Source organism: Trachinotus anak, unplaced genomic scaffold (assembly GCF_046630095.1).
Source record: "Trachinotus anak isolate AG129_WGS33_773 ecotype Australia unplaced genomic scaffold, CSIRO_AGI_Tana_v1 ptg000007l, whole genome shotgun sequence".
NCBI lineage: Eukaryota > Metazoa > Chordata > Actinopteri > Carangiformes > Carangidae > Trachinotus > Trachinotus anak.
In genome coordinates this window covers 7,583,279-7,610,842 of record NW_027273858.1, presented here as the reverse complement: position 1 = coordinate 7,610,842, position 27,564 = coordinate 7,583,279, and the positions used below count along the sequence as shown (strand labels likewise).

Genomic DNA, 27,564 nt, shown 5'->3' with positions numbered 1-27,564 from the left:
ACGACTAGACAATTCATCTATACCTTAAATACATCTGTTCCATAGCAATTTTCAATGCAGCTCTCACCACACAATCCCTTTAGTTTTTATAAATACTTCCGCCTTATGAAATGACTTGAAAAGCACCAAACCAAGCATCTTTACAAACCCTGGCCTGTCATCATGTTGAGAATGAAATGTGTCATTTGACAGCTAAAAGCCACTAATTGCTACTGCAGCAGTAATAACGCCCTTGTCAGTTTCTTTCACCCAATGTTAACAAGTAGATTTACACACATTCAGGTTTGTCAATGCTGCAACAGAATAGGCGTGATTGTGTGTGCATTTGTGTCTGTGTGTGAGAGAGAGCAGAGTTTTGGTGCCCCCCTGTGTTAACAGTAGGAAAATATAGTTTGAACAGCCATCACTACTGATGTTTCATGCTCCTGCCGCAGGTAGTTGTTGACTGAGTGAAAATTCCAGTGTAAAAACTGAGACTCCGATTCACATCTCCTCAGCACTAATGATGTATTATTGAAACTGTGACCTCAGCTGAACAGATCACACATGAGCATGTAAGCTACAGAAAAGCACAATAAAGTCAGGAAAACGATTGCTCACCTTTATGTGTAACAGATCTCTAATGACATACAGCAAAGATATGGGTTGATGGAAACGGGACTGAGCAGTTATATGTTTCAAGTCACTACTTATTTATGACTCTTCTGCAATTCAGGAATTCTTGGGCAAATCTTTTGTGCGTTTTGCTGCTTGAGTTTTTGGAATCTGCAGTATTTTCCTGCAGCTGTGACCAAAATCAAAGAGCCATTTACAGGTCTTGCTGTCTTTATTTCACATTTTGTTCTTCATGAAACACAGGCATAGTATGTTGTGAGTGTATGTGTGTGTATTTATAGTGAACAACAATATCATATATCAACAAAATATATGATTTGACTATTTCTCACAGAAACGTCTCTGATGACACACTAGACGAGGCTGTGAATGAGTTTACAGAGGCATTTTTATTCTCGACGGGTTTATAAGCTCAGGATGAGCTCTAGTATGAACAGTGGTCTTCTAAACTTTATGTCGAACTTAATGTGAAATTCTGCCTTTAAGGCAGACGAAAATTGAAGCTCTTCAATGGATTTTTTCGACCATTTCTGTGTTGAAAATATGCGATGTTGAATGAAGTCAATGCGGCAGTGTTTCTGGATGGATGTTTTAGTGGGTGGTGGTGTAGCTGTTGCACAGCAGGGATGTAATGTGACCCTCCGTGTGCATTAGACTGTATGTGGAGCCTCAGCAGTGCATCTTCTCGCCGACTGCAGCCACAGAGCAGCGGTGGCAGCGCGCCTGCGCAGTGCATCCAGGGGCTGAAGTGGGGCGGATGGCAGAAAAACAGCGGCGATGGACATAACACCGCGGGATTCCCATTTACGATGTCGTTAAATAAGCATCGGGACATCGCGTTTCCACACCTATCACCCTAGGACACTGACAACCCAACATAAAGGGGTAAGATGCTGATTATTCTGCGCTAATGCTCCACACGGAATGGCTAGCTGACGTTAGCACCGCGCTAGCTGCTGCTCAGCTGCCGCCGCCTCCTCTCGCAGCGAGAGATAGCGGATCTCAGGCGGTCGGCTAAAGCTAGCAAGAGGAAAGTGGGTGGTGTTTGATTTCTGAAAAATCTCGGTGCGACAGTCAGCGCCGTGCTCTCCTCTCTCTGACGGTTATCACTCCGCGCCGCCACCTGGGAGGAGATCTCCTCTCCCGGTTGCTCGGAGCTGCAGCGGCTGGGCGCAGAGGGTCCGGGCAGCTGCAGAGGAAACCGTGTGTAACACCCAGCCCAGCAGCTAGCCAGCACAGCTAGTGCACAGAGGGAGAGAGCAGGGTCCGATGAGCCTGCCTACTTCTTATCTGAAGATATGCATGGGCCTTCGGGCAGATGCAACAGCTCTAATGCTGCGACAGCACACTCCACCATAAAGTGTCTTGTCAACTTCCTCACTTTCCAGTTCATTTTGCCACCGCACAGAGTTATCTAAACCCTTCTCATCTAATCTCATGCACTGAAACGAGATCAGGTCGTGCACAGCTGAGGGAGCACGGGTGTGTTCCCATGGGTGTGTTGAGTCAGAGGAACCCAGGTTGTGTTGCCACTACATCCTGGGTGACTTCCTGATTCATCTCATTCAGCTTTTACTCTTCATTCAGAGGAGCTAGAGTACCAGCTGTCTTATCAGCATACCTGGGATTGGTGTCATTTGCAGGTAGGGTAGAGATATTTAACTTTAAGTACTGTGCAAACGTTTCAGGCACTAAAAGTGAAGTGAGGATGCTTGAGTATTTTTATTTAGTAAGTGCAGTAACAGGGAAAAACATAAATCAAATCAACATTTGCTGTGGCCACGACACAGGTTCTCCTCGGTACACCTGTGCACCTTTTATTTTAAGGTACTTGGCAGGTAGGTTGTTCCAAGCATCTTGGAGGACTTGCAGATAACACAGACCCTCTGTGGGTTTAGGCAGTCTCAGTGTCTTCTGTCTCTTCATGTGATCCCAGACTGACTCCAGGAGGTTGTGATCAGGGCTCTGTGGGGGCTGCACCATCTGTTGCAGGACTCCTTGTTCTTCTTATTGCTGAAAATAGTTCTTTATGTCTCCGGCTGTATGTTTGTGGCCACTGTCATGCTGCAGAATGAATTTAGCATTGTGTGATGGATGAGACTCGAAACATCTAAAGTGCCTGAAACATTTCACGCTACTGTAGATTTAAAACATTGGAACTCTACAGTATTAGTGTCTACAGAGGCAGAGTTAAACAACAACTGGGGTTTACTTGGAAAAAAAATCTTCAACGATTAATTGATTCTCAAAATAGTTCCTGATTGTTTCGCTGTCAATTGACCGATCGATTAATCGACCAAGTATTTTAGCTCTAGTTCGGCCATAATACACACAGGCATTATAAAGAAGCAGCTGCTTTCGTAATTCTAATCTTTTTTCGGCATGTTACTAAAGTGACTCTGTTGCCGTCTTCCTCCTGGGAACAGGCAGTCGAAAATCTAACAAGTACATCACAAAAGCCTTATCTTTGCACACAGCTATGCAAAATCATTCTTCAGAGATTTGTTACATACAAGGGAAACTTTTGTGTTCAAACCAGTTTAAACTCGCATGAGCATCGAACAATATTGAGAAAGCATGTTGTGTCATATGGAGGGGGATGTTAGCTCCATGTGAGATCCAGTAAGGGCCATCTGACTGGGATGGAGTGTTGGTTTGAGATCGGCTTAATCCTTTTCATGATGAGTGTTTAAACGAAGTGTATCATCAGTCATTCACTGCGTCTGGTTCATTTCCTGATTCACTTCCTGATTCGGTTTATTTCACCTTATCTTGACCACATCCTTTAACTAATCACAGATATGTGAGTTTCAACATATATGTTGGCTAGGTTTGTTTGAGGTGGTTTAGAGACGGTACAGGGCTGCAACAAATAATTGGTTTCATTATTGATTAATCTATTAATTATTCTTCAGGTTATTCCATTATGTGTTTAGTCTAATATATATATATATATATATATATCAGAAAACAGTGAAAATGCTTAATTACAGTTTTCCAGAGCAACGAAACATCTTTAAATAACTTTACCAAAACTGAAAGCTGCTCGGTTTTCAATGAGCACAAAAGCACCAAATTTGTTACTTTTTGACGAGCAGGAAACAATTTAGAAATAACTTCAGCCGTTAATGTTGATCAAAAACTAATAAACGAATAATTTCAGTGTTCAGAGATCGTGGTTATTACATAGTGTGTCCACCAGAGAGCACTGACAAGTGTATTTTTCAGCTCTTGTTGTGCTCAGTTCGTATATTTGTCACAATTCTGTTCATGCAACAAATTTAAGGGATTTGCATCAAAAATGCTTACGTTCAAAAAATGAATAAAGGCTGATACAGTATATTGTTATTGGATTTATAAAGTCTCAAAAAGCTAAAGAGAGTCATAGCGGATGTAGTGCATCAGGTCCTTCTCTGACTGTGTGTGCGGCGGATATATTTCCACACTATTGCCACTAAAGATAAATCAATAAGTGGCTTTGACTGTGAAACTTTTGGTCGCTCTGTGTGTTTTTCAGATGCTGGACTGTAACTGCTCCCTGCACTCTCAAGTCCATAAATGATCCAAGGAAGCCAAGGAGGTGACGGCGAGCGAAACAAAAGGAGCGAGTGAAATAAGGAAACAAGGGGAGGAAGTAGTTACGCCTCACCTCAGCTCTCGTGTCCCTTCTTGTGCCACTCGGTCAGGGATGGTGAGACCAGTAACTTCTCTTCTGTGTGGTGAAAAGAACCTCCTTGCCTTGCCCCGTGTCTCCATCAAGCCAAACAGTCAGTCCACTAGCCAAACAGACGCTCAGACGGTCCACCAGTCAGTCACTCCGTCAACCAGCCTGCTATCGTCCAGCAACCTATTACCTCATGCCATGACTGCTCTGTCTTACCTGTTTTTAGGAACTCACTAATTCATGGTAAGTTTCCTCCCAGCCCCTTCTTTTGACTACTGTGTTGTTTATTGTTCTCACATTTATTTAAAGTTGAAAGCTTCAGATTTCTTTTTCTTTTTTTTCTTTTTTTTTTACCATAAAATGTGTTTAAAAATGTGTTTAAATAAATAAAATAATAAAGTGGTTGTTCACTGTAATCTCACAATGAGACACTGATGGAGACGGGATTACATCACAGTTTTTATTCTTTATTCTTTTCCACTTTATGACTTTGAGTTGAAAAAAGAGAAGCAAAGAAGAACAGGCTTGGTTCATTTTCTGTTTAACATCACCGCGCTGCTCTGTAAAAACTGTCTTCACTAAAGGTCCGACTCACCAGCTTTTTCCAGAGCTTTCAGCTGCATTTCGCAGTCTCAGCAGTAGTAGTTTGCTTAGTTGTTGTGTCTTAATGGCAACTTCATAACATCTCCATGAGTATTTTATCCTAAAGAATGTTTCTTTTGATACATTTAATCAGATTTTTCACCATCAATGTATAAACGATAGCCTATAACAACAAAGTGAAAACACACGCATAAAAAAGTGAAATACAGAGATTCCTTATTTTACAAACATATTCAAACATTTCCAGTTGAGTTAAGCTGCATCCTGTTTGCTAAAATCACGCTCGCGCTCAGATTCCATTGATCGGACGTGATTAGTCAGGAACGTTAACTGGAAGCTTTGTTTCTGCTGAAGATATAAAAACGACACAGCTGTTGAGCATAACAATGCCTCTGCTGTGTTCTCACAGTGGACCTCTCATGAATTATTTGTACTGCTCAATAAACAAAAAAAATCATAAATTATGACTGAGTAATATTTATGTAACATTCAGTAGTTATGAACCCTTTTAGGAGTCTCAACAAGAGAATCAATGTGAAATAGGCTCTGAGTTTTGCATTTCTTGCGACTATCAATGATTATTAGTAAGTAGAAGAACACTATGAAAGCTTCTGTTATTTCATTCCACCAGCCAGATGTTACAAGGCATGCAGTAAAAATATATGTTTTTTTCAAACTAGAATTACTGCCTCATGGTTGTTTGCCCCCGCCACTCAGGCTTGTTTCAGATTACATCCCTGTTTATCCAGAGTCTTATACAATATTAAGTATTGGTGTGACATTTTGTCATAATTGCTGTGTTAAGTTTTGAGTAATGGCTAAAAAGTGTCTTGCGAGATAACACTGACCTTGACCTTTGACCTTCGACCATTAAAATCTATTCAGTGTGTCCTTGAGTCCAAGTGAATTTTCCATTTCTACAGCTTGACTGGTAGGCTGCTGCATATATTTTTAGGCTAAGCCATTCGTTTTGATCAAGTGGATATGAACTATTGCTGATAGACCAAAGTTGGCTGATACCTAAAATGATAATTCCTCCATCTTTAGATACTCAGTGCTGTAGCATCAAGTGTTAGATAAAAAAAAAGTTTGCTTAAACAAAAAGAAGAAAATAAAAACCTTCCAGGCCCTATATTTTCTTTTGATGGAGTGACACCGAGACACAAACAGTGTTTTTACCTGTGTGTTTTTCTGGTGAAATGTGAGCCGAGGAAATTTTGGGTAGAAAAGCAGCAAAGAAATGTTAAAACTTCCACAAAAGCCTGATCCACTCAGCAAGTTCCACGCTTTCCCAGGGCCGTATTACTCACTGACCGTGAGTCCTGCTCAGAGTTAGAGCTCTTATTGACGTAACCTGTCGCTGTGCATGAATGACTGTCTACAAGTGGGAGTTATGAATGACTGCTCCACCCAGCTTTCTGATGTGAAAGACCACAGTTTGTGACTAGTAGCAAGTGTTGCCAGATTGGGAGGTTTTCTGCCCAGTTGGGCTCCTTTTTATTTATTTAGGCAGGTAAAAACGACGCAGGCTTCATTTTTGTGCCATGTGGAAAATCAGGTTATATTCCAACACACTGGTTCCTCCTCTCTAAGGTTGAAAAAGACTTGACAGGGCACTGTTTTCAGTAGGTTGAGCTTGACATTTAGTGACTGGATAACTGATCAAACTGGCCAATGCCAAACGTAATTGCAGTTTATTATAATCAGGTGGAACCATTTTTTTCCTATTCAAATTATTATTTGGTTATTGCGAGGAAGACTTAACATTTAACACGACATTATCCCAAACACTCTGCAGGGAAAAAAATGTAAATCATTAAAAAATAAATAATTTGATTATATCCTCATATCCAACTCTATATAAACCAACCCTCCTACGTGAAAATAATAAACATAAAAATCAGGCTAATTTCATGATGATTGGGCCAGTTCCAAGCTTTGGTTATTATTAATTGGGTAGTTCCTCTTGAATAGACTCTTACGGCTCTTCCTTTGGCTAATAAACTGGTGGTGGAGCAAGGTGGAGGCTTCAGGCAAGAGCTGGGTAATTGCAATTTAAATAATGTCTACTACTATACTTTGAGAACCGCTGCATATATGACAGATCTCATATCTCTCTTTTTCATCATCTCTTTTCCTATTTTTTCCCTCTCATCTCTTTGTATTTGTATTTCCACTCCATATTTGCATGTCCTGTCAATGCGGCCTCCTTCTCCGGCTTTAGAACAAAGCCGTACCCTCGCTGTCGTTTGCATCTAGCGGCCTGTTTTTCCACGGATGCTGCCTGGTCGCTGAATAACTGATGGCCACTCCACTGGTCAGGCGATGACATTTGCATATCAGGCAGGTCGTCTCAGCCTTACCTGCCACATATCGTCATTCTAGTAAACTGCATGTCTGTGTGCAGAGTAGAGCGAACGAGAAGGAAGAGAGAGCACAGTCTTATTTACTTGGATTTTTAAGTGCTTTTAATGAGGAGTTTAATTTGAACCATGACGTTACAGGTAAGAGTTCTGTTTGATTAATCGCACTTTTGATTCCCAGACGACGAGACTGCAGTTAATTAGTGCGTTTTCCACACTGAATCTCTTGGCAAAATTAAACTGAAATGTCCCAGATTGTGAAGTGGAGTTTGTGCTCATTATTCAGTGACAGAAGAAGAATTAATTCTGACGTGGCATCCCCTTCTTAGCCGATGTTCGCAGTGTCTCCTGTTGTAAATGTTGGCTGTTGGACTATCTGGGAGAGAGCTGCTAGAGTTTACGCTTATCGCACAATGGGATAAGGTCTTTTCCCAGCAAGAGATGTTACCTTCTACTTGGAGGAGGATGAAAAATAGCATTACTAGACTTATCATCTCTGTTATTAGAATGAGTTCTCAGAGAGAAGTATTTTTTATCCAGGGTTGAAAAGCACTATGTTTGCCTATAAAAGCTCTGTGTGGCGTTAAAGTGGCTCCTCACTTCCCTCTTACCTGCAAGGTTGAGGGCACTGGCACATTGACCTTCAAAGTTTCCGTAAAGGCCGAGGAAAACCCCAGGCGATGGCCAGCACAGGATTGTCCACAGAGACTTTGAGGGAGAACAGAGTTGTGTTGAGTGCAGTAAAGTTGTGTAGGGAGCTGCAGCGGCAGAGAAACAACTGACTCACTAGACGGTTTTGAAAAGTTTTGCCGAACACTGCACAGTCCAGTGTGCAGCAGCTGAAAGTGATATTTTTGTAAAATTATAATTGAGCTCTGAAGAACAACATAGTAGGAAAAATGGGGACAGTGCGATTTAGAGCTGCAGCAATTAGTTGATTAGTCATCTAACTGAAAACTGAATCTGCAACTAATCATTTGAGTCATTTTTTAAACAGAAATGCCAAACAGTTTATGGTTGTATGACAGTCTATGACAGTAAATTGAATATCTTTAGAATGTGAGTCAGACAAAACAAGTAAAGTCAAGACATCAGTGGTTGTTTTTCCATTATTTTTTAACATTTTGTTGACTAAGCGATTCATGGTAAATCAGGAAAATAATTAGCAGTTGGTGTCGTCGAGGAATTTATGAATTATTGTGAATAAGTGAGTCACTGGGCCCTATCTTACACACAGCGCAAAGCGTAATGAAAGTGTCTCTGCTAGTTTGGGACCAATGCAGTTGTCTTTTTTCCAGTCCAGCACCTACGCTCTTTTAAAGAGTAAATACACTTGTGCCCATCTGAGCGCCCATTGGCATGGTGGTCTTAAAATGAGGTATGGTCAGGCGCACTGTTGGCCGATTGCTGTCTTGAGACAGTGGAAGTCATTGCACAATGGACCAACAAACACTTCGCCCGTAGTCAGTGACGCAGTATTTCACTGTTATTTCAGGAGCGCATTGTCAAGAGAGTAATATGTGCTAGCATAGCTGGGCGCACAACTCACACAGGCTACACTACGCTGTTATGCACAAGCAGGTGTGTCAATCTTTCCCATTCATCACGGAGATTAAATTTTCCCCACCAGTTTCAGAATGAACCGAAAGTTTATCTACACTTCACATAATACAGAAAAAAAAAAGATCTAATGTAATTTGTGCTGTTGCTTCTTTGTAGAACTGTGCGCAGAGCAAGCCATATGTCTTTAGCCTGGCTGGCGGTGCTGCTCTGGAGATGCAGTTTTGGTCAGTTGGACCACTGCTTTTGTGCAGACTGGATGGAGGTGGACATCTTTTCATGGCCCCCAGATGATGAACCCCCAGTGACTCTGGTGATTCACTTACTTTTAATCTAGTGACACCATTGAGTGGTCACTAGATTAAATGAAATTTTACAACAATTATGAAATGGATTGCCCTGAAATTAGGTGCAGACATTCAGCGTGCTAACTCAAGCTGGTGAACTTGGTAAACATAATACACAAACAGCAACATAAACATAATCAGCATTGTCATTGTAAGCACATTAGCATGCTGATGTTAGCCTTAATTACAGCGTCTGAGTGCAGCGTCACAGCCATGCTAACTGTCGACTGAAGTGTTACTGCATACTGTACGTTTTCGGTGCATGTCTCATACATTAAAGAGCAGACTTCAGAAAGCCACATCACAGCATTAGCAGAAATAGTATGGTGGTTTCTGCTCATGCTTTGATGTGAGATACATGTATCTGCAATGGAATGACGCACAATCAGCCAACAGCAGCACATTCATGTGACCACAGGGTCGTTGTATAAAAGATACATTATTTATGTACGCTGCATTATTTAAGTGTTTGTGGTATATCACTGTTTAAATCTCATCTCTCCTGCCTGTGCAGAGGATGTTGCACATTCAGAGGCCAGACAGAGGATGAATGTGCATGGCGTGTGCATGTGCACATGAATTTGTGCATTTATTGCACACGTGTGTCTGCCCATGAACGTGATGTGAAGACCCAGTTTTTCTTGGCTGTGTCTGTGTCCATTGAAATGTATGTGTAGTGTCCGACAAAGCCTAGTGAAAGACTGGGCTTGAAGCCAGAAACCCTCGTACCGTACAAGCAAGGGAATCCTCTCTGTCCTGCTTGAGTGCTCTCTCTCTCTCTCTCTCTCTCTCTCACACTCACTTCATCTCTCTTTCACACACACACACACTGTATTTTTACCCCCTCTAATAAGATATATTGCTGGTGAGCCAAAAGTAAAACATGTCAACCAAATTTGTAACTGCACTCTCAGTGATATTATTATTCATTTGAAGTGTATTTAACTGTGTTTATTTTCCGTGCATGTTCAATGTGAAGCCCCGGAGTGTGAGTGGAGTGGAGATGAGAAAAAGGCAGGCGGCACACATCGAGGCCCCACCCCAGGCCCCTGGACAGCCCCGACCCAACACCTGCTGCCTCTGCTGGTGTGGCTGCTGCAAGTGTCTCTGGTAAGAAAATGCTATACTATACTGTACTGTACTGTACAATACTATACAGTATTATACTGTACTGTACTATACTGTACTGTACTGTACTGTACAATACCATACAATATTATGCTGTACTGTACTACACTATACAATACTATACAATACTATACTGTACTGTACTGTGCTATACTGTACTGTACTGTACTATACTAGACTGTACTGTACTGTACTGTACTATACAATACTATACAATATTATACTGTACTGTACTATACTACACTATACAATACTATACTGTACTGTACAATACTATGCAATACTGTACTGTACTATACTGTACTAGACTATACTATACTATACTGCACTGTATTGTACTGTACTGTACTGTACTACACTGTACTGTACTATACTATACTATACTATACTATACCGTATTGTACTGTACTATACTATACTATACTATACTTCACTATACTATACCATACTACACACACCATGCCTACAGAGTAAGATATCACATCAGTTTTAAGTTGAAGTAGTAATAGGCCCCAGTTATATATAAATTAATGTTAATTTTCCCACACTCCATTTCCAGTCGATAACTACATAACTACCATGAACAGCTTTACAAAAGCAAGCATCAAAAGCTGTAGCAATTATGTGGCATGTCATTTTTTTTGGTTTTTTTTTAGCAGCCAGTAACTTATTATAAATTGGAGATTAATTGGGAACCTTGCTTATGAAGCGCTGGCTTGAGCTGCACTGAACCTACCTTTAAAACACATCTTAGAAACAAGTTTAAATTTAACCATCTGTCCAAATCAAGGTCTGAATTAAACTTATTAAGTCATATAATCATACAGAGAGATTCCCAGTACACAGCACCTTTAAACATTATATTATTTTGTACTTTTATTTTACTAAAGGAAAAGGGGAAATCCGTGGATCTTAGCATTCACTTTCACAACTTGATACAACAGCTGGTTGTATCACCAAGCAAAGAAAAATCTCCCAGTACCTGAAACAACAAACAGTTGGCCCTGCCCTTAATCCTGATGTTTAATCTGTGATGTTACACTGATGTTGAACTCCCTAGAAAGACTTTACACTAACAGAGTGCTGGTGCCTGATCCAGTCTGGCAGCCATTAAACCGTTCTACTAACCCACCCATATTTTAAGTTGAACAATTATGAAGCCTTAAGGTCTTAAGTCAAGTCAGTTTGATTTATATAGACCAAAATCACAAATTTGCCTCTAAGGGCTTCCTCTGTCCTTAGACCCACAGTTCAGATAAGGAAAACTGGGAGTTCCCTGAACAAAACACAGCATACTCTGTTCTGGATCATGTCATTTGTTATAAGTTTTATAAGTTTTGTAATAATGTTTACACAAATCATACAAATTTATCCAGTGGTTGAAACTCACAGAGATCATCTGAGTGAGTGTCGTCAAGACCTAAATGTTGTTACTGCAGTTTTTATGTTTTTTTTTTTTTGTCTCACTTGGTCATGGACAGCATTGGGTTAATATAAATTGATTATCATGGATCCAAGACCAGCAGTTTTAAAGGGCCATGCAAGTTGTCACAGTTTGTGTTTTTGGTTGGGGTTCTGCTTTACTGTACATCAACATTACTGAAGCACACAGTCCCCGTGACATTCATTTGAAGTGACATGTTTTTTAACAATTGATAAGGTGTAATGCATCGACTCAGGCTCTTGTAATCAGAGAGGCTTTAGTTTAAGGATAGCTTACTGTCTCCTTACTACACCACCATACAGTTGTTTCAGAAGAGATGAGGTAGGTGGGATGGTGCACAGTAAAGCCCAGGACTTTGAAACCATTAAAGTTTGAATGTTTTTATCAAGGCAGAACGGTCGTCCAGACTGGAGCCAGTTGGTTTTTGAAAAGTAAATACTGTGCGGAGAAGAAAAAAAAAAAAAAAGCAAGGCAGGTTTTCCCTGTGTGATGTCACATTGCTGTATTTAAATGATTACAGTACAGTGTGTGAATAGTAGTACGGTGACATAGTTTTCATTGTTTTATCTTGAGCCCAATGGATCTGAAGATAACTATGACTGCTTTGTGTTGACTTCTAGCTTTGAAGGAACATTTTGCACAGTCCCCAGTTTATAGGACAATGATCCCCAGTATGCAGTTAAAGCAACCTAGTAAGTTTTATGGAAGTAAATGATAAATATCCAGTTCCAGCTTCTCAAGATGTGAATACTGACTTTTCTCTGTCCTCTATGATTGTAAACTGAAGGAGACTTTTGAATGTGTCAGCTTGGGCTTTGGAGAATTGTGGTGGATTTTTGGAACATTTTATAAACCAAACTATTTGTTGATTAACTGAAAATAAATGGGAAGAATGATTTATAATGAAAATAAGTTTCATAACCCAACCAACACACCACCAACATGGTAAAATATGTCAGTGTCCTAATACTTTGAGATTGCACTGTAAGTCAGAAACTTGCACAAAGACATACCGCACCACGTTGCCCCTGAGCAAGGCACCGAAACCAGGAACTGCTGTGCCGCTCCTACAGTTGCCTCACTGTGGCTGCACTCTTGCCCAGAGAGAGGAGTGAATGAATCATTGTTTACAGGCAGTGAATGGTGAATGTGCTGCTTCTTTCACACCACTTCATCTGAAGTGGTGGCAGCTTGCGGACTGGGCCCGCAGTGAGTGCTCTGTGACTCCGCTGTGCGTTTCTCAATCAAATGCCGGTGTCGGCGTCTCCAGAACGAGCCTGGAAAATAGTCTTGAGCAGCCTATAAGTTTATTTATGTAAGTGCGAAGGCTTGGGGAGGGGGGGGGGGGGGGGGGGGGGTAATGAGCCTTTTCAGTTCAAGTTTGTGTTACACAGCTGAGACCTTTGTGTGAGTTAAATGTAAATCACTGAATGCTGTCTGTGTCACTTTTTTTTTTTTTTTTTTTACTATAATGCCAAGTCAAGTGGTAGATATCTGTGGGAGTGTGTGAATCACAGGAGATCTCGCCTGCCGCTGCGGTGAAGCTTCAGAGACTGAGGCTGAATGTGTACGAAAGTGTTACACCCCCCTACCCTCCAACCCCTCCTCACCCACCCTCACACAAGGCCCTTATCTGGTTGGGGTGCCGTCTATTTCCATCCACACATCACATGCAAAACAGCTGTGAAGAACAGCCTGTATATTTAGCTGTATTGTGAGGGCGCCCGGGGGCTGTGGCTAGCTTAGCCCATTACTGCCGCACAATGGGGACTTTGACAAGAGACAGCAAGAGGAAGGAAAGATCCTCCATGGTGGGACAAAAATAGACAGCTCAGTGTGTGTTGCATTGTGGACTCAGCAAGTGTGACTGAGCTGCGATAGACAGAGAGGCTACCGTGTGTGTTTCGAGTGTTTACAGAAAGGCTTTCACTGAAGCGTTATTGTTTTATTGACTTTGAGATTATTTTCGTCGGTTGACGCTCACACTGATGCTTCTCGGCGCGATTAACAGCTGGAAGAGATGAGCTAGAGCAGAGCTGCTGCTAACAGTCGCCTTTATTATCGATTTATCTGCACCTTATTTTCTTGATCAGTTGATTATTAAAAAAAAACAAAAAAACATTGGGGCTACGAAATGTCAGAAAATTGCAAAACAATCACAATTTCCCAAAGTCCAAGGTCTTCGTGTGTCTTGTTTTGTTTTGTCTGGCCGACAGTCCAGATTCCAAACATGCAGATTACAATGGCATAGGACGAATGAAAACACAAAGTGAGAAACTATAACTAGATAGTGTTTGTGATTGTCAAAATAGTTGCAATCAATCAACAATCAGATAATCAATTAAGTTATAAGTATTTGCAGAGAGAGAGAGAGATGAAGTCATACATTGATGTGGATCAAAGCCGTTTTAGGTTGTGACCTCTTCGCTGACCTGACCCCACGTGACAGGCGTAGTTCAATGATTCAGTAGCCTTGAAGCGAGACCAGGAATCAAGCTCATGTTTATTCGGTCTTGTAGATTGATGCAGGTCATATCCCCACTTTTACTCTTTAGTGTTGGTCAGACTGGATCTCCCGTTTCCTATGGTGGGCCTCAGTATCATCTTTGATCAGATCCTGTCCATTCAACCTGATGACAGAAAAAAAATGTGTGCGACTTAGCCTTCCTTGCATACATGATATGGGTGTGAATGTGAATCATTAGGGGTAATGTGCAATGGAATAATAAAAATTCAGTTTACAGACATAACATCTATAAAAATGCCTGTTACTTCTATTTTTGGGTGCAATTCTTTGCTCTCATCTGATACAGCATTCCTGTCCATATCTGAATCCTGATCTTGATTTCTCTCTGATTTATCCTGAGCCTGTATTTATATCACATATCTCCCCTCCCTATCTCTGCATTGTGCAGCTGCACAGTGCAAATTTAGCTTAAGGCTTACAGTCTTATTGGAAATCCGATACAGGGCCACAGCTAGTGATTATTTTCTTGTTAATGGATTTATTGCATTGTCCATAAAATGCTTTGGCCCTGAACATTCCTAGTTAGAGGAGAAATGCAGTTTTTTTCTGGGATGTTAACAAATGATTGTAAATGGGTATTTGCACAGAGAAGGGATGTGTTGATCATGATCAATCAATTATTGCAAGCTCGCAATATGAATATAAAAGTTAATTTGAATATATGACTACAGCTCTCCATCTAGTTCATCTAATGATAACTTACACTTTTATTTTGGAAAGCAAACTCATTTCCTCTCTCCAATCCAGGAACGAAGACAGGATGGAGAGGAGTGAACGACAGACCTGCACCAAGATGGACAGTATTGAAGCTGCAGAAGAACAGTAAGTCCAGTCTTGCCTGTTTGTGTCAGTATGATTGTATGTTTGTGTGCCTCCATCAGTCCCACACGATGCATACATTCTTTTTTTTTTTTTTTTTTTTATGTCCGTCTGCAGACACCCCAGTCTAGAGGAGGTGCTGTCGTGGGCACGGAGCTTTGAGATGATGCTGCGCTCGCTGGAGGGCCGGGAGGTCTTCCGTGAGTTCCTGCGCTCAGAGTACAGCGAAGACAACCTGCTTTTCTGGCTGGCGTGTGAAGAGCTGAAGAAGGAGACGAACCCCTCCGTGGTGGATGAAAAAGCCAGGATCATATACGAAGACTACGTGTCCATATTATCACCCAAAGAGGTATAGTACGGACTGTGTTTATGTCAATTCATCAGAAGGGAGTCACCGTTGAAACAGAGCAAAAACACACCTTTCTGGTTAAAATTTGCAGATGAAATCAAAAGTAATTTAACCTAGTTTCATCCCATAAGACAAAAAGATGCTTTAAGTCATTCTAACTATAACTTGACACACAACTCTGTAAAGTAAAATGACCAAAACGTGTTGAAATCAGGACAAAATGATGAAAGACAGCAGGCAGACTGTAGCCATGCTGCAATCACTTTGAAGATCCCATGACTTTCCATGTTTGTGTGTGTAATGTCGTAATCAAGTCAGTGGCTATATGCACACTTCTTAAAAAAAATCCGGTGTGTTTTTATAAATAAAATTTGTTTTCTTTACCCCAGGTGAGTCTGGACTCACGGGTCAGAGAAGGAATAAACCAGAGCCTGGCCGAGCCCAGCAACCTGATGTACGAGGAGGCCCAGCTCCAGATCTACACCCTGATGCACCGCGACTCCTTCCCCCGTTTCCTCAACTCCTCCGTTTACAGAGACCTCCTGGCCAACAGGAGGCGCACCTGCCTCGACACCTAGACCCGTCCACCCTCCCTCATTGCCATCGTACACCAACGAGACTACTACTTAAACTTCAAATACTACTATGGTGCCAGAAGTCGGGTTTGGAAAATCTCTCCCTCTTTTTTGATTGAAAAGACTGAATGACATCCAAGATAGCTGGTTGTTTTTTTTTTTGTTTGTTTTTTTGTTTTTTTTTTATTTATATTTTTTAAGCAATTTATAACTCCACTGGAGCCAGGTGGGCCTTTGCTGGTTGGTTATTGGTCAATTTAAGACCTTTAATGCTGGCCAGTGATTGTTTTGCTAGCGATTTGAGCTGTTTGTTGCGGTTGACTGGCCAACCCACATGTCAGCTGGTGGTTGAAACGGCCAATCGGATGGCCAGCTGTTGGTTACCTGTGGACAAGGACTCCTCAGGCAGTGGGGACAGAAAGAGAGAGAGAAAGAGAGAGAGACAAAAAGGACAAGCCAACTGTTCCTGTACTGTAATGTTTAGACCTCATGCTTTCTACCCTCACTTTAATGTTCTCTCTCTTTACTCATTCTCTTTCATATTATTTTGTTGTTCTAATTCTGTCCCGTTCCTCAGATGTGTTTAATTAGTTTTTTTTTTTTTTTTATTTCTTTACTGTCCAAACATGACACCTAGTTGTTGGTGGGAGTTGGGGCGTTTCTGCCCATTAAACCAGTAGAAGCACTGGCCCTGCATGTAACTCTCTCTCTCTACAGTAGCTTGACGATGTAAGCCGCGGACTGCAACCGTATTTGAATATTGAGATGTATTAAGACAGGGGACCTGTCTCTCTGTCTGGCTGTCTATTCAGTGAAGGGAAAAAGTACACTTCTGCCAATTTTAAGCTTACTGCAGTTTTTTTATTGAGGAGATTTGATGGCTTCTGCAGCAAAGGCAGCAGCAGCGGCAGCAGCACTTACCCATCCACCCATCCATCCATCCATCCATCCACCTGTCCATCATCCGTCAGTCCGTCCATCCAAGCACTTTCCTTTAGGATTCTTTAACTGGGAGAAGTAAGGGCTAGAATTGTGGTTGGGCAGCTACATGTATTATTATTACTCATGAACTTTAGACAAAAAATCTCTCCACTGAGAAAATCACAATGCCTTTACATGTAAGAAAAGGCAGCACAAGCGCTGCTGGAGTTTTTCTGGAAAGCAACCACAGTTTGTCCAACGATCCCTACCTCCCATCTTTTTTTCCCCCTCCTGCTTCCTCCCTCCTTCTCCTCCCTCCAACTCAGACCATCACAGCCTGACAAGCACAGGTGCCCAATGTGGGGGGAAAAAAACAAGCCGCTGGAGAAAAAAAAAAAAAAAAAAAAAACCCACATTGACTCCAAATAGTCATCTCCATTTTGAAATTACTGAGCAGAAAGAGAGGGTTTGCTTTATAGTGTGTCACCGTGAATTGAGCATTATGGAAAGCTGGTGCTGCTTGGAGAACATCAGCAGATGCAGCAGGCACTGATGTAATCGAAAGGGTTATTGAGCCCTGGCCTTTGTCTGTAGGGCTCTCGCTTTAGAAGCTGTTGGACAGTGCCTGGAGTTGGACACCTCCGGTATCTCGCTGCAGATGCACGAACCAGGTGCCAAACATTGCGTCAAAGATGCTGTGAAGAGATATTGGATGTGACCTGTCACCAGGCTGTAGAGTCTGGGTCATTCGGGTGCATGTCTGTTTCTCCAGCAGATGAAGTTGGGAGAGTGTGTGGTAGTCCTTCAGTAAGCTGCTGCCCATTTAAGACACTGACTTTCCTTTTTTACCAGAGCTAGTGAAAAGGGTTGGTATAATAATGCTAACATGCTAGCCTTTTCAATAAGGCTAAGTAGGTTCCAGCATGCTGAAGGCAAGCAGTTAGCATGCTTGTGCTAGCCATGCTAATCCTCTATCCCACTGCCAGCCCTCACACACTCTGGTTTGTTTTTCTAATCTGACTTTGACAGCATGCGATGATAACGGTTATGTGTGTGTATGGTACGGTTACACACTTAACAAAAAAAAAAAAAAAAATTTGAAAAAAAAAAAACTTTTAAGGGGGTCTTGCCAAATGTCCCATTAACATTTTTAGTATATAAAAGGACATTTTGTTTTTTAACGACGTGAACGTTTGAACATGAATTTGTTCCTGGCCTGTGGACGTGCAGTAGAAAGTGCATGAGTGCAGTATATGCTATTTTTTTAATTAACCGGGCCTTCGAGTGTATCCATCGTGTCACACGGTGGATATCTGAAGTCTTGGGTCGGTGGTTAGTGCAGTCTTAAAGTGTCAATAAAACAGTGCCACTCCTCACTGATAAATGTAGGCATCCATGTTGCCACCTCCTTTAACTACCTGAAGTTCACGTGCCAAGTTTGGTCTAGATTCAATTTAAGAGTAGACAACGCAGGATGTCTAGAAGACTATTGAAGTGCAATTGGATGTAGTTAGTGATAATAGATTGGAGTCTATTTGAAGCTGTGTCCCACTATGTTAGACTGGTTTTGAACTGTCAGAAGGTTATCTTATAAATTACGGATCACAATACCTTTCAGGATACTCCACATGTTTTTGGATTAAGAAACCATCTGCCTCTAGTTTGCAGGTTTTACTGGAAAAGTGATAAACAGGTCCTTCTCTAGAGCATAGAGTCCATGGAATCATGGGATTTTGAGTCCCTCCGGTTTATTTTCTCTTGCAGTAACTAGATAAACCTGCCAGTTCAAAACCAAGCTAACAGCGTTTTCTGTCGTGAAGTATTGGTTATAAATCAGTAAAATTGTCACTGTCAAGAAGGCAAGTCTAAACCAATAATCACCCAACATTTTTGCAATGTTCCTTATTGAAAATATACTATATTTAACCTTTGGCAATACAGTACTCACATGCAGACTACATTAATATCCATAAGGGCTTGATTGATATTGCTTAGCTGCTTTAATGAAGAGCTGTGCATGCATGCGCCCAGTTGATCAGAAGCAGAGGAATACAGAGTTAATAAGGACTTCTGATACTAAAGGATCAATTTTCACACTTACTCCTCGGAGTAAGTTTTCATCTACAGGAAAACATAAGCATTTTAGATGTTTGTATTTAGACAACTCTGTAACTTTTCTGAATCAGTACAAGAATGCCTGTCACTCATGAAGCTCTCTCGCAGACAAATCCCTCTTCTGCGCAGTACAGCTCTTTTTTCCTTGTTGCTGAGTCTATAGAGTAATTAACACGAGAATGTTTCACCAAGAACCAGATAATGAAATTATGGTGCAATTAAACCAAGTTTACATTTATAAATTGTGAGATGTGTGTACCTTATTAAATACTCGTAACAGTGGGGAGCTGAGTGTCCCCAGTGCGAGCGGAGAGGCCAGCAGGTTTAAGGCTGGCACCAGTCTCTGCCCAGTGCTAACGGACAGTCATGAGTTAAAAACTGGGAGTGTTTTACAGGGAGGACAGGCACGGCAGAAGCCCAGGTTTTCTGCTTACGTCCTTTCCTCTTAATTTATTGTGACTTTTACACAGTGGGAAAAAGTACACGGTTGTTTATTTTTAATAACTGCATTTCAAATGTGGATTTTACAAGCAATGATGATGATGATGTGAAGTGATGTAGTGTCATCGCTGAGTTTAGATTTTTTTCGTCTTTAAATTTCCATGGGTTCCAAGTGAGTGGGTTTTTGAAACGTGGCTGTGGTTTTGTTGACTACAAAAAAAAAAAAAAAAAAAAAAAACAGAGGTTGAGAGCTGAAGTGTCCTGATGGGATGGAGGAGGTGTGCGAAGCTTTGGCCTTACTGACACGTTTTTATTTTTTTTCCTTTGTATAAAAAAAAAAAAAGAAACAACAAACGTCTCTGTAGGCTTTTCACTACCTCTCATGTTGGTTAATTTATTTCACATCTAGTTGTCAATGTACAAGTTGTTTTTAGATCTACTTGAAGCCTAACACTGTAAACAAAAATGTGCACAGAAAAATGACTATGTCTATGACCAGAGGGGTTAAAGAAAGCTTGGCCTAGTCAACATTATATATATTTTTTTGTTTGTATGTATGTTTTAATTGTGTTGAGCTGAACTAGATTTTGCATCTCTATAAAGAATTCAGGAATCCACTGTCTAAGGGCTAATCCCATTTTTGCCTATGCAAATCTGTTACTGTGGGTGAGATGGGAAAGGGCGAGCTACCGCACCTTTCACCTGTTTTAGATGGACCATGGTTTACATTGCCCTTTGCTGATATTCTTCAATCTTATTCAGCAAAAATGTACGCTTATTTTTGTTTCTATATAAATATTATATACATAAATATATATAAAACAAGTAATATACAGAGAAAATAGTATATGCCTTCGTGATGATAAAAAAGAAACCTTGCTGAAAACAAATAAATGTGTTGTTGTCTGACATTACGTGGCTGTGTGCTGGAGTCTTGGTAAGATGATATAGACGACTGGAATTCAACTGACAGTTCAAGCGACTGACTGACTGACTGACTGTCAGGAACAACTCTCATTACTCAGGCTACAACACCAGTAGCTGACCCTGTGCAGTGTTTCCTGACTGAGGGCGGGGGGAAGGGGGGATTTATTTATTCAAGGAGCAACCACATCACGACTTTCTGTCATAAATATTTGTTATCCAGCCCCAACCTGTGAGCTAAATAATGTGTTCGGTTCACCCAGGACTTGTTCTTGTCATTTTCTCCACTGTAATATTTGGTCATTTTAAAAGCAAGACTATGTAACCTTTGCTAAACAAAGGCCACTGTTGCCACAGATGACAGTTAAGGGATAAGGGCATATGATAAAATACTGACTAAAAGTAGCACAAGCAGAGAAAAGTCAAATCATAAAGTGAGCAAGCTGGTAGTCACAACAGGCCAAGTGAGGCTGCAACGCCAAAACCGTTGACGTAATCGAATTGAGCAAGGGTACATTTTACTGCTAATGAATTCAGCTTTTCATTCGCAGGAGTCGGACTGTTTTATTTCCTCACGCAAAAGTTACATAGTCTCACTTTGAAGGGCTGAGTCTGAGCGAACCTGGAGACAAGATGAGTTATTAATGGTATCTGCCTTTGAGATGTGCACTGTCCATACGCAAGTCACATTTTATAACCAGTAATTCATGAATAAAATTTAAAAAAAAAAAGAAAAATGCCACTGAAATGATGAACATTTTTATCGTGACGATCTTTTTGTTGTTTGTCACTGGACACTGCACAGCTGTTGTGAATTTTGTAACCAGATGAGTGCAGCACCATGTCGTCAGCAAACAGCAGCAATTTATTTTTCTATTCTTCAACTTCTTGTTCTTTTTGTAGCCACATCCAGTCAGACTATCACTGTGTGAATACAGTAGCGTTGATGTTGTTGCACATCAGCAGAAGTGGGTTTTCTTTTCTTTTTTTTTTTTAAGTATTCCACTAATGCAAAATATAAGAAATGTCAGTAATATAAGTTACTTACAAGACCATTCACTCAGCTCTTATGAGCCTTGTTTAGCTAATAATGTTTTGTTTTTGTTTTTTTGGGTTTTTTTATTTCTTGTACAGAAAATCTAGCTCCTGAACTGAAACGGAAGTGAGAATAGGAGAGTTGATGTTGTATAGATTTTTCCCACAATTCCTCACAGTGCATCGTGGCTTAAGGGAAGACAGGTTTATCGACTGATGCTGGTTTGAAACTCGACCTGCTTTGTGTGTTCCCTTCGTTGGATTTGGTGCCTCTTTATGCTTCACAACAGACCTCAAGCTCTCTTTCCGTCTCGCTGTCTGTCTCACTCTCTCTCTCTCTCTCTCTCTCTCTCGCTCGGGCTCTCACCTCCTCTCTCTGTAACATCACACATGCAACACTGTTAACAGCACTTAGAGCAGAGACGGCCCTGTTTCACAGCAAAAATCACACTGATGTTTGCTCCTCCTACGTTGAATACTGACACCCTCATGTTGTCTCTTTCAAACCTCTTCCAGAGGTGTTTGTGCTACTTTTGGGGAAGAGATCATGTTTGTCCAGGTACTGGTTGAAGTTGGTATTTAACAGATTTAGGCAATCACTTTTCTCTTTATTGATTTAGATGCCTAAGCCTCTTGGTTTTTGTCATGCCTGTGTAGATAGATCACAGTCGTCGAGAGATGATCTGCAGGTGAAAATAAAAAGAATTTTACTGTCACTTTAGGCGACAAAAAAAAGTGACATTTTTTCTATTCAGCATGCTTTTTGCTAAATAAATTAAATAATTCAGTTATTTGCTATAAACGATACTGTATGAGTATGTATTCAAGTACTGCAGTATGCAGACAATTAAAAATATCAGAAACTCTTTTTAGAGGTTCATATTTTTCTTCTAGTATGTTTCGCTAATGTTGAAAGTTATAGGTACTTAATTCCTGTTTTGAGTGTCTCATGAATTACCAGAATGACTAAAAGACCCTCTTTGTATTAACAAATACAGACTATGGTTGGTTATTTCCACATGCATGACTCGCAGAGCAACTTTACCAGGACAGTGCTAGTGCAGCAGGCTTTTTAATCAAGAAGTCAAACTCACCTTTTCACTGTTTTTCACTGGCTGCTCGACAATTTTTGATGATGACTGAGATCCTGACTGCTTTTATTTACATCAAGGCAGGTGAAATTTTAACCTCAACAAGGCAGTGTGGAGTGAAATTTATATCTCCTGCAGAGCCTCATCTTGAAATACAAAGCAGATGTGACTTCTGGTTTTCAGAATTAAATTGCCAGGCTGATACAATGGCAGCCGGGCTTCAAACAGCAGCCAGTAAGAGTGGACTCATGAGTTCAAAAGATGTGTAACTTCCTCGAACATCTCAGAGCACTGTGTCCCTAACCTCCAGGGTCGTGCTGCCCAAGGATCTGATTGCTTTTCATCATGACTTTGAATTATATCAAAGGAAACTGATCATCAATCCTTGATCAGCATCGCTGTCTAAAGCGCCCTGAGATGCAGGAAGCCAATAACTGTAGCATTGAAAAGACTTTTCTATCTTATTAGTCCAACCTTGAAGAAACACCATCCTCTGTTGTAGGACAGTACAGGAAGGACTCATCTCATCTAGCCTCGTCTCACAGGGATGTAAATCTGTACTTCAAGACAGAGCTGGTACTACAATTAACAGCACTGAGCATTAGATAATATGTACATTGTGATAAACATTTAATTATGTTGGTATTGGCAATTCTCTGCATGACAGTACAAAACAGATGTGTCTTTAGTTTTTTGGTTTTTTTTTTCCCACTGAGGACAGTAGCATCAAAATTACACCCAAGTCTAGTTTAGAAAATATGGACTCATTTTGGTTCATAAATTTACACTAGCAGTAGTTAAACTGTGACGGGTGTGGAGAAATAGTTTGACATTTTTGGGGAATACGCATATTCACTTTAGTTCTCTTATCTGTACGCTAACAATAAAGCTCCAACCAGCAGCTCGTTAGCTTAGCTTAGCTAGGACTAGCCAGCTAAGTCTGTAACCGCTATAAAAAAAACCTCACTAATTTTATCCAATTTGTTTAGTGCATACAGGAACCAAGTGTATAAATAACAATTTATGGTTTTGTGGAGGATAAGCTAACTGTCTGCTGGCTCCAGCTTCATATTTATCACACAGACTGCAGCACGTAAAGTGAATACATGTAGTTCCCAAATGTCGAGTCCTTTTTTTAAAGGAAAACATAAAAGTTAAGAAAATTGAACAATGTAAAATTTCAATACACAGACAGAAACATGAGGTTGTATTTGCCCGACACAGCGGTTAATGCAACCGTCCCACTAATGCGTCTTTGGTGGATCATGTGCCAAAATTGTAATCTACCTTTTGTTTCGATGTCAAGGGGTCAAAGGAATTGTTGGAATATAAAATCACATGTTCTGTTGGACTCAAAATGTTCCCTATGAAACACATTTTATTTGTACGTTCACGTTGCTGTCGTAGCTTCGTGTCATCTCTCTGAATCATCTGCATATAATCTACTTCATCGTCATGTAAACCAACACACCTGAAGACTTTGTAAACAGACGCTGAACATTTTAGAGCGCGACTGATGTGGACTACAAGAAACCATATCAGATCCATCTGAAATCGTAACTGTGTAATAAAAGAAGCTGTTCACTATTTTTCCATTTATTTTGTACTGTTTTAATTTATTTTAACAGGAAGTTTTATTTCAGTCATTGTTTTTTTTTTTTTTTTTCTTTTAAATTTTAATCTCAAAAGACAAAAAATTGTTGTTCATCGGCCTTCTTTCTTCATATGAATTACAATCACGTTAACAGCGTGTTCTGTTGTGGTACATTTTGATCTACGGTTCAGTCTCTGTCTTTGTTTACACAATGACATCTTGTATTAAGAGAAGACTCCAATCTATGGTAACTGCCCTTGAATATCTGTAATTTAAATAGTGCTGCTAGAGAAAGAAATCTAAATGTAACAACTTACAATAAATACTTAATAGATTTTTGCCAAATGTTGATTGTGTCTTTCTTTTACTGGGGGTGTGGGAGATAATGTTGTTGTGTGAGTAACAATTTTACAAATAAAATGGTTTCCACATTTCCTCAGGATGACAGTGTTGGTCTGTCATGGTTTCCAGAGGTTGAATCCTGCTTATTTTGGTGATTGCCTGACCTCTCCTAGGGCTTACAGCAGGTCGCAGTTGGCACATTTTGTACAGACGTTAATGATTTTAACTGTAGCACCACCACAAGGTTGACATGGGGTCTCAGCACATATTGGATGGATTGTCTCAGCTATACTTTCTACAGCTACGTTGTCTTGTGTTTAGAGCTAATTCAGTTCATTTTAGAAATATAAGGTTGTGAGTCCACCAACGCACATTTCCCCACCGTCAGAAAAGTGTAAAATGACCCTATGGATTAAGTATTTGGATACTTTATTCAATTATTTCAATTATACTTTGTGTATTTTTATTTCCCAACATAAAGGCATTTCAAAGCTTTCCCCACATTATACATTTCTGGAGAGGAATGATGAAATTTATTTAAACAAATTTATAACAAATTTATATTGGAAGCTCATAAAATAGCCACCTTATTTTAGTGTTTAATCATAAATCTTCTGCCCTGTTGGGGCTGATTTCAGTGTTGAATTCTTCCACAAATGTGATTTTTTTTTTTTTCTTTTCTTTTTTCTATTTTAGTCAGCCACAGTGTAAAACTATTTTGCATGTACAGTCAAGTACTATAGTCCTCTACAGTGTTTCCTTTGCCTTGGGTAAGAAGCATTTAGTGGGGGTGAGGGTCATGACACTGACTGGAGGCCATAAGGTTTCAGGGATCACATGTTGACTTCAAACAACATGGGAACCATTCCGGAAAGTTCCCGGAAAGCTGAAACATATACAGCATTGTTTGTTAGATGGCTTACTGTGTGCACTTTGAAATGGTGCAGGATTATTTTAATCACAGATGACATGACCAGAGGTAGAAAGAGGCAGCCTCATTTAAAAACGTCTTTTAATTCACCAACCGGAGCCGAGATCATATTTTCAGACTTTACATTCAGACAACAGGGTGAGACCACATGCTGAGGACAGGAGAGGAGGCAGGTGTGTGTGCATGGGTGCTCTCATACAATCCACCGTGTGTTTGTGTATATGTATAACTTTTCATACAGTCCTCTCTGTATATGGACATGAGTATGGGCACGCTCGTGTGTGTGTGTGTGTGTGTGTGTGTGTGTTCTCCCTCTCTCAGACAGTCTTTTGATCCGTTGCCTCTGGAGCTGTTGAGGCAGATGCTGACTCCTCCTGGGTCTTGTCTAATCCCTGGCTGGTGACCTGGCCTCGGTCACCTGACTGTGTGCCATCTTTCGCTGTGACGGCTGCGTTGGAATAGGACGCGTCTATGCTCTCATATGGCTCTGATGTCCACTGAGAAAGACAGGAAGATAGATAGAGACGCATTAGAGCAATAATCACTTATCCTCTCTGTTATATAACCAACATTACAGCTCAAATTACCACACAATGCTATGAAAGTGATACAGTGCACGTGACATGTCTGAAATTGACTTTAGATTTTAAATTCTGAAGCCTCATCACTGCAGGCTGCAACACTCATTACACCACACAATTCAAAGAGTTGGATATAACAGGTGATGTTCATAGAGCCTTTTACCAGTAACTGGGCTAGAAATGTAAAACTTTATTCTCAGGATGTTTCCTCTCTGCAATTTCACCATAAGCTGCAGTAATGTTGTGAGCTCAAGCATCCAAAATCGGAAAAGTTTTTCTGCTGGGGGACTCTCACAATATGTCATGTTGATCTGTCCTTCATAGTCTAAAAACTCTTCAAGGAAAAGTATGACATTTTGGCCTGGCTCAGTCCAAAGCTAAAAAGAATCTGCCTCTGGTCTGCCCTACAGCTGATCAATCTGTACAAACACTGAACAACTAGTTGAGGGAGCAGACGTGAGAGTGGTATAAATCTTCTCATCTAACCTTTGTCAGGAAAGTAAAGAAGCATATTTCCTAATCTTTCAAAGTCAAGCTATTAGCTTTCCGGAAACCTTGTCATGGACCAAACGGGTGGTCAAGAGGTAGCTTTAACATGAAGGTGATGCGAGAAGAAAGGTCACCAAAACCAAACATGTTAGGAAAAATACTCTGCATAATAATCCCAAGTTTCATTGGCTACAGAAGTAGCTGTAGTAAGGGAACAGGAAAAGTCAAGTTTTCATTTCCTAAGTGCCTTAAATGAGACAATCAGTGTATATCGGTTTATCAGTGTATAACGTACCCTTGTTCTCTATATCTCACTGCTGGACTGAGTGATGGCCTTGTTGTATGAGGCACTGTGTATAGAGAGGCAGGGATTTTGCGTGTCTACCTGTTGATTTGTCCCCTACCTGTGTGGCCCTGCTGCTGGACCTGTGTGAGGGCCCGATGGCGATGTTGACGCTGGATGAGGACTGCGTATCGGTGGTGTTGCCCCCTTCAGCAGCAGACAGCCCAGAGATAACCAGACCACTGGAGAAACTACGCTTCCCAAACAACAGGCTAAGAGTGGACGAAGACGACGAGACCTGGGGGGGAAAGGCAAAAACGCAAGAGGAGAAAATGCAGTCCTTGCATATACAATGGTACAGTAGGATGGTACATAGAAGCACAAATTGCCAGAGAGAGCGGGCTGTGTCTCAGAATAACTTGCAGTCAATAATGCACTGTGATCACATGCTTTGGCTGTCAGCTGTTTGGATGTTTTTTTGTTTTTTTTATGATAATGAGAAAGATGAAACCCTGAACCTTGGCTTAAACTTTGTAGTGACAATAACATCAACTCACTAAGCGTCTATGCTGTGTAGTTCAGGGGTTTTACTAATAAACATGACACTATTTGAATGTACAGACTTGCTGCTGTGGTATGAAAATCTTGTAACAAAAACTCACACATTTAATTTCCACTGAAGAATTATGTTGTTCCTCTTATAGCCCCTCCTCTTGAACCAGAAGATGATTTTCACCCCCTTTATTTCTCCCTCTATTAGTTTGCTAACAATAGATGAAATGGTGGGGGGTGCTAGTTTTTATTTGTTTGTTATAAATCGATT

General features: G+C 40.6%; 2 protein-coding genes across 2 annotated transcripts in view; one reads left to right on the top strand and one right to left on the bottom strand.

The window, feature by feature from the left end:
- The first annotated feature begins 1,335 nt into the window (after positions 1-1,335).
- Positions 1,336-24,460, top strand: rgs17 (regulator of G protein signaling 17). Its single transcript, XM_071480212.1, has 6 exons — positions 1,336-1,500; positions 4,133-4,522; positions 10,132-10,262; positions 14,999-15,073; positions 15,188-15,419; positions 15,809-24,460. Exons 2-6 carry the CDS (start codon positions 4,520-4,522, stop codon positions 15,995-15,997), a joined length of 630 nt encoding a protein of 209 aa, XP_071336313.1. The 5' UTR covers positions 1,336-1,500; positions 4,133-4,519; the 3' UTR covers positions 15,998-24,460.
- A 991-nt stretch (positions 24,461-25,451) lies between these two features.
- The window catches only part of pcnx2 (pecanex 2), a 29,644-nt gene continuing 27,531 nt past the window's right edge, over positions 25,452-27,564 (bottom strand). Inside the window, exons 39-40 of the mRNA XM_071480210.1 lie at positions 26,863-27,039; positions 25,452-25,885 (exon numbers count right to left, since the gene is read on the bottom strand). Coding sequence (XP_071336311.1) covers positions 25,706-25,885; positions 26,863-27,039 — 357 coding nt within the window. The 3' untranslated portion in view covers positions 25,452-25,705. The remainder of the gene's footprint in view (positions 25,886-26,862; positions 27,040-27,564) is intronic.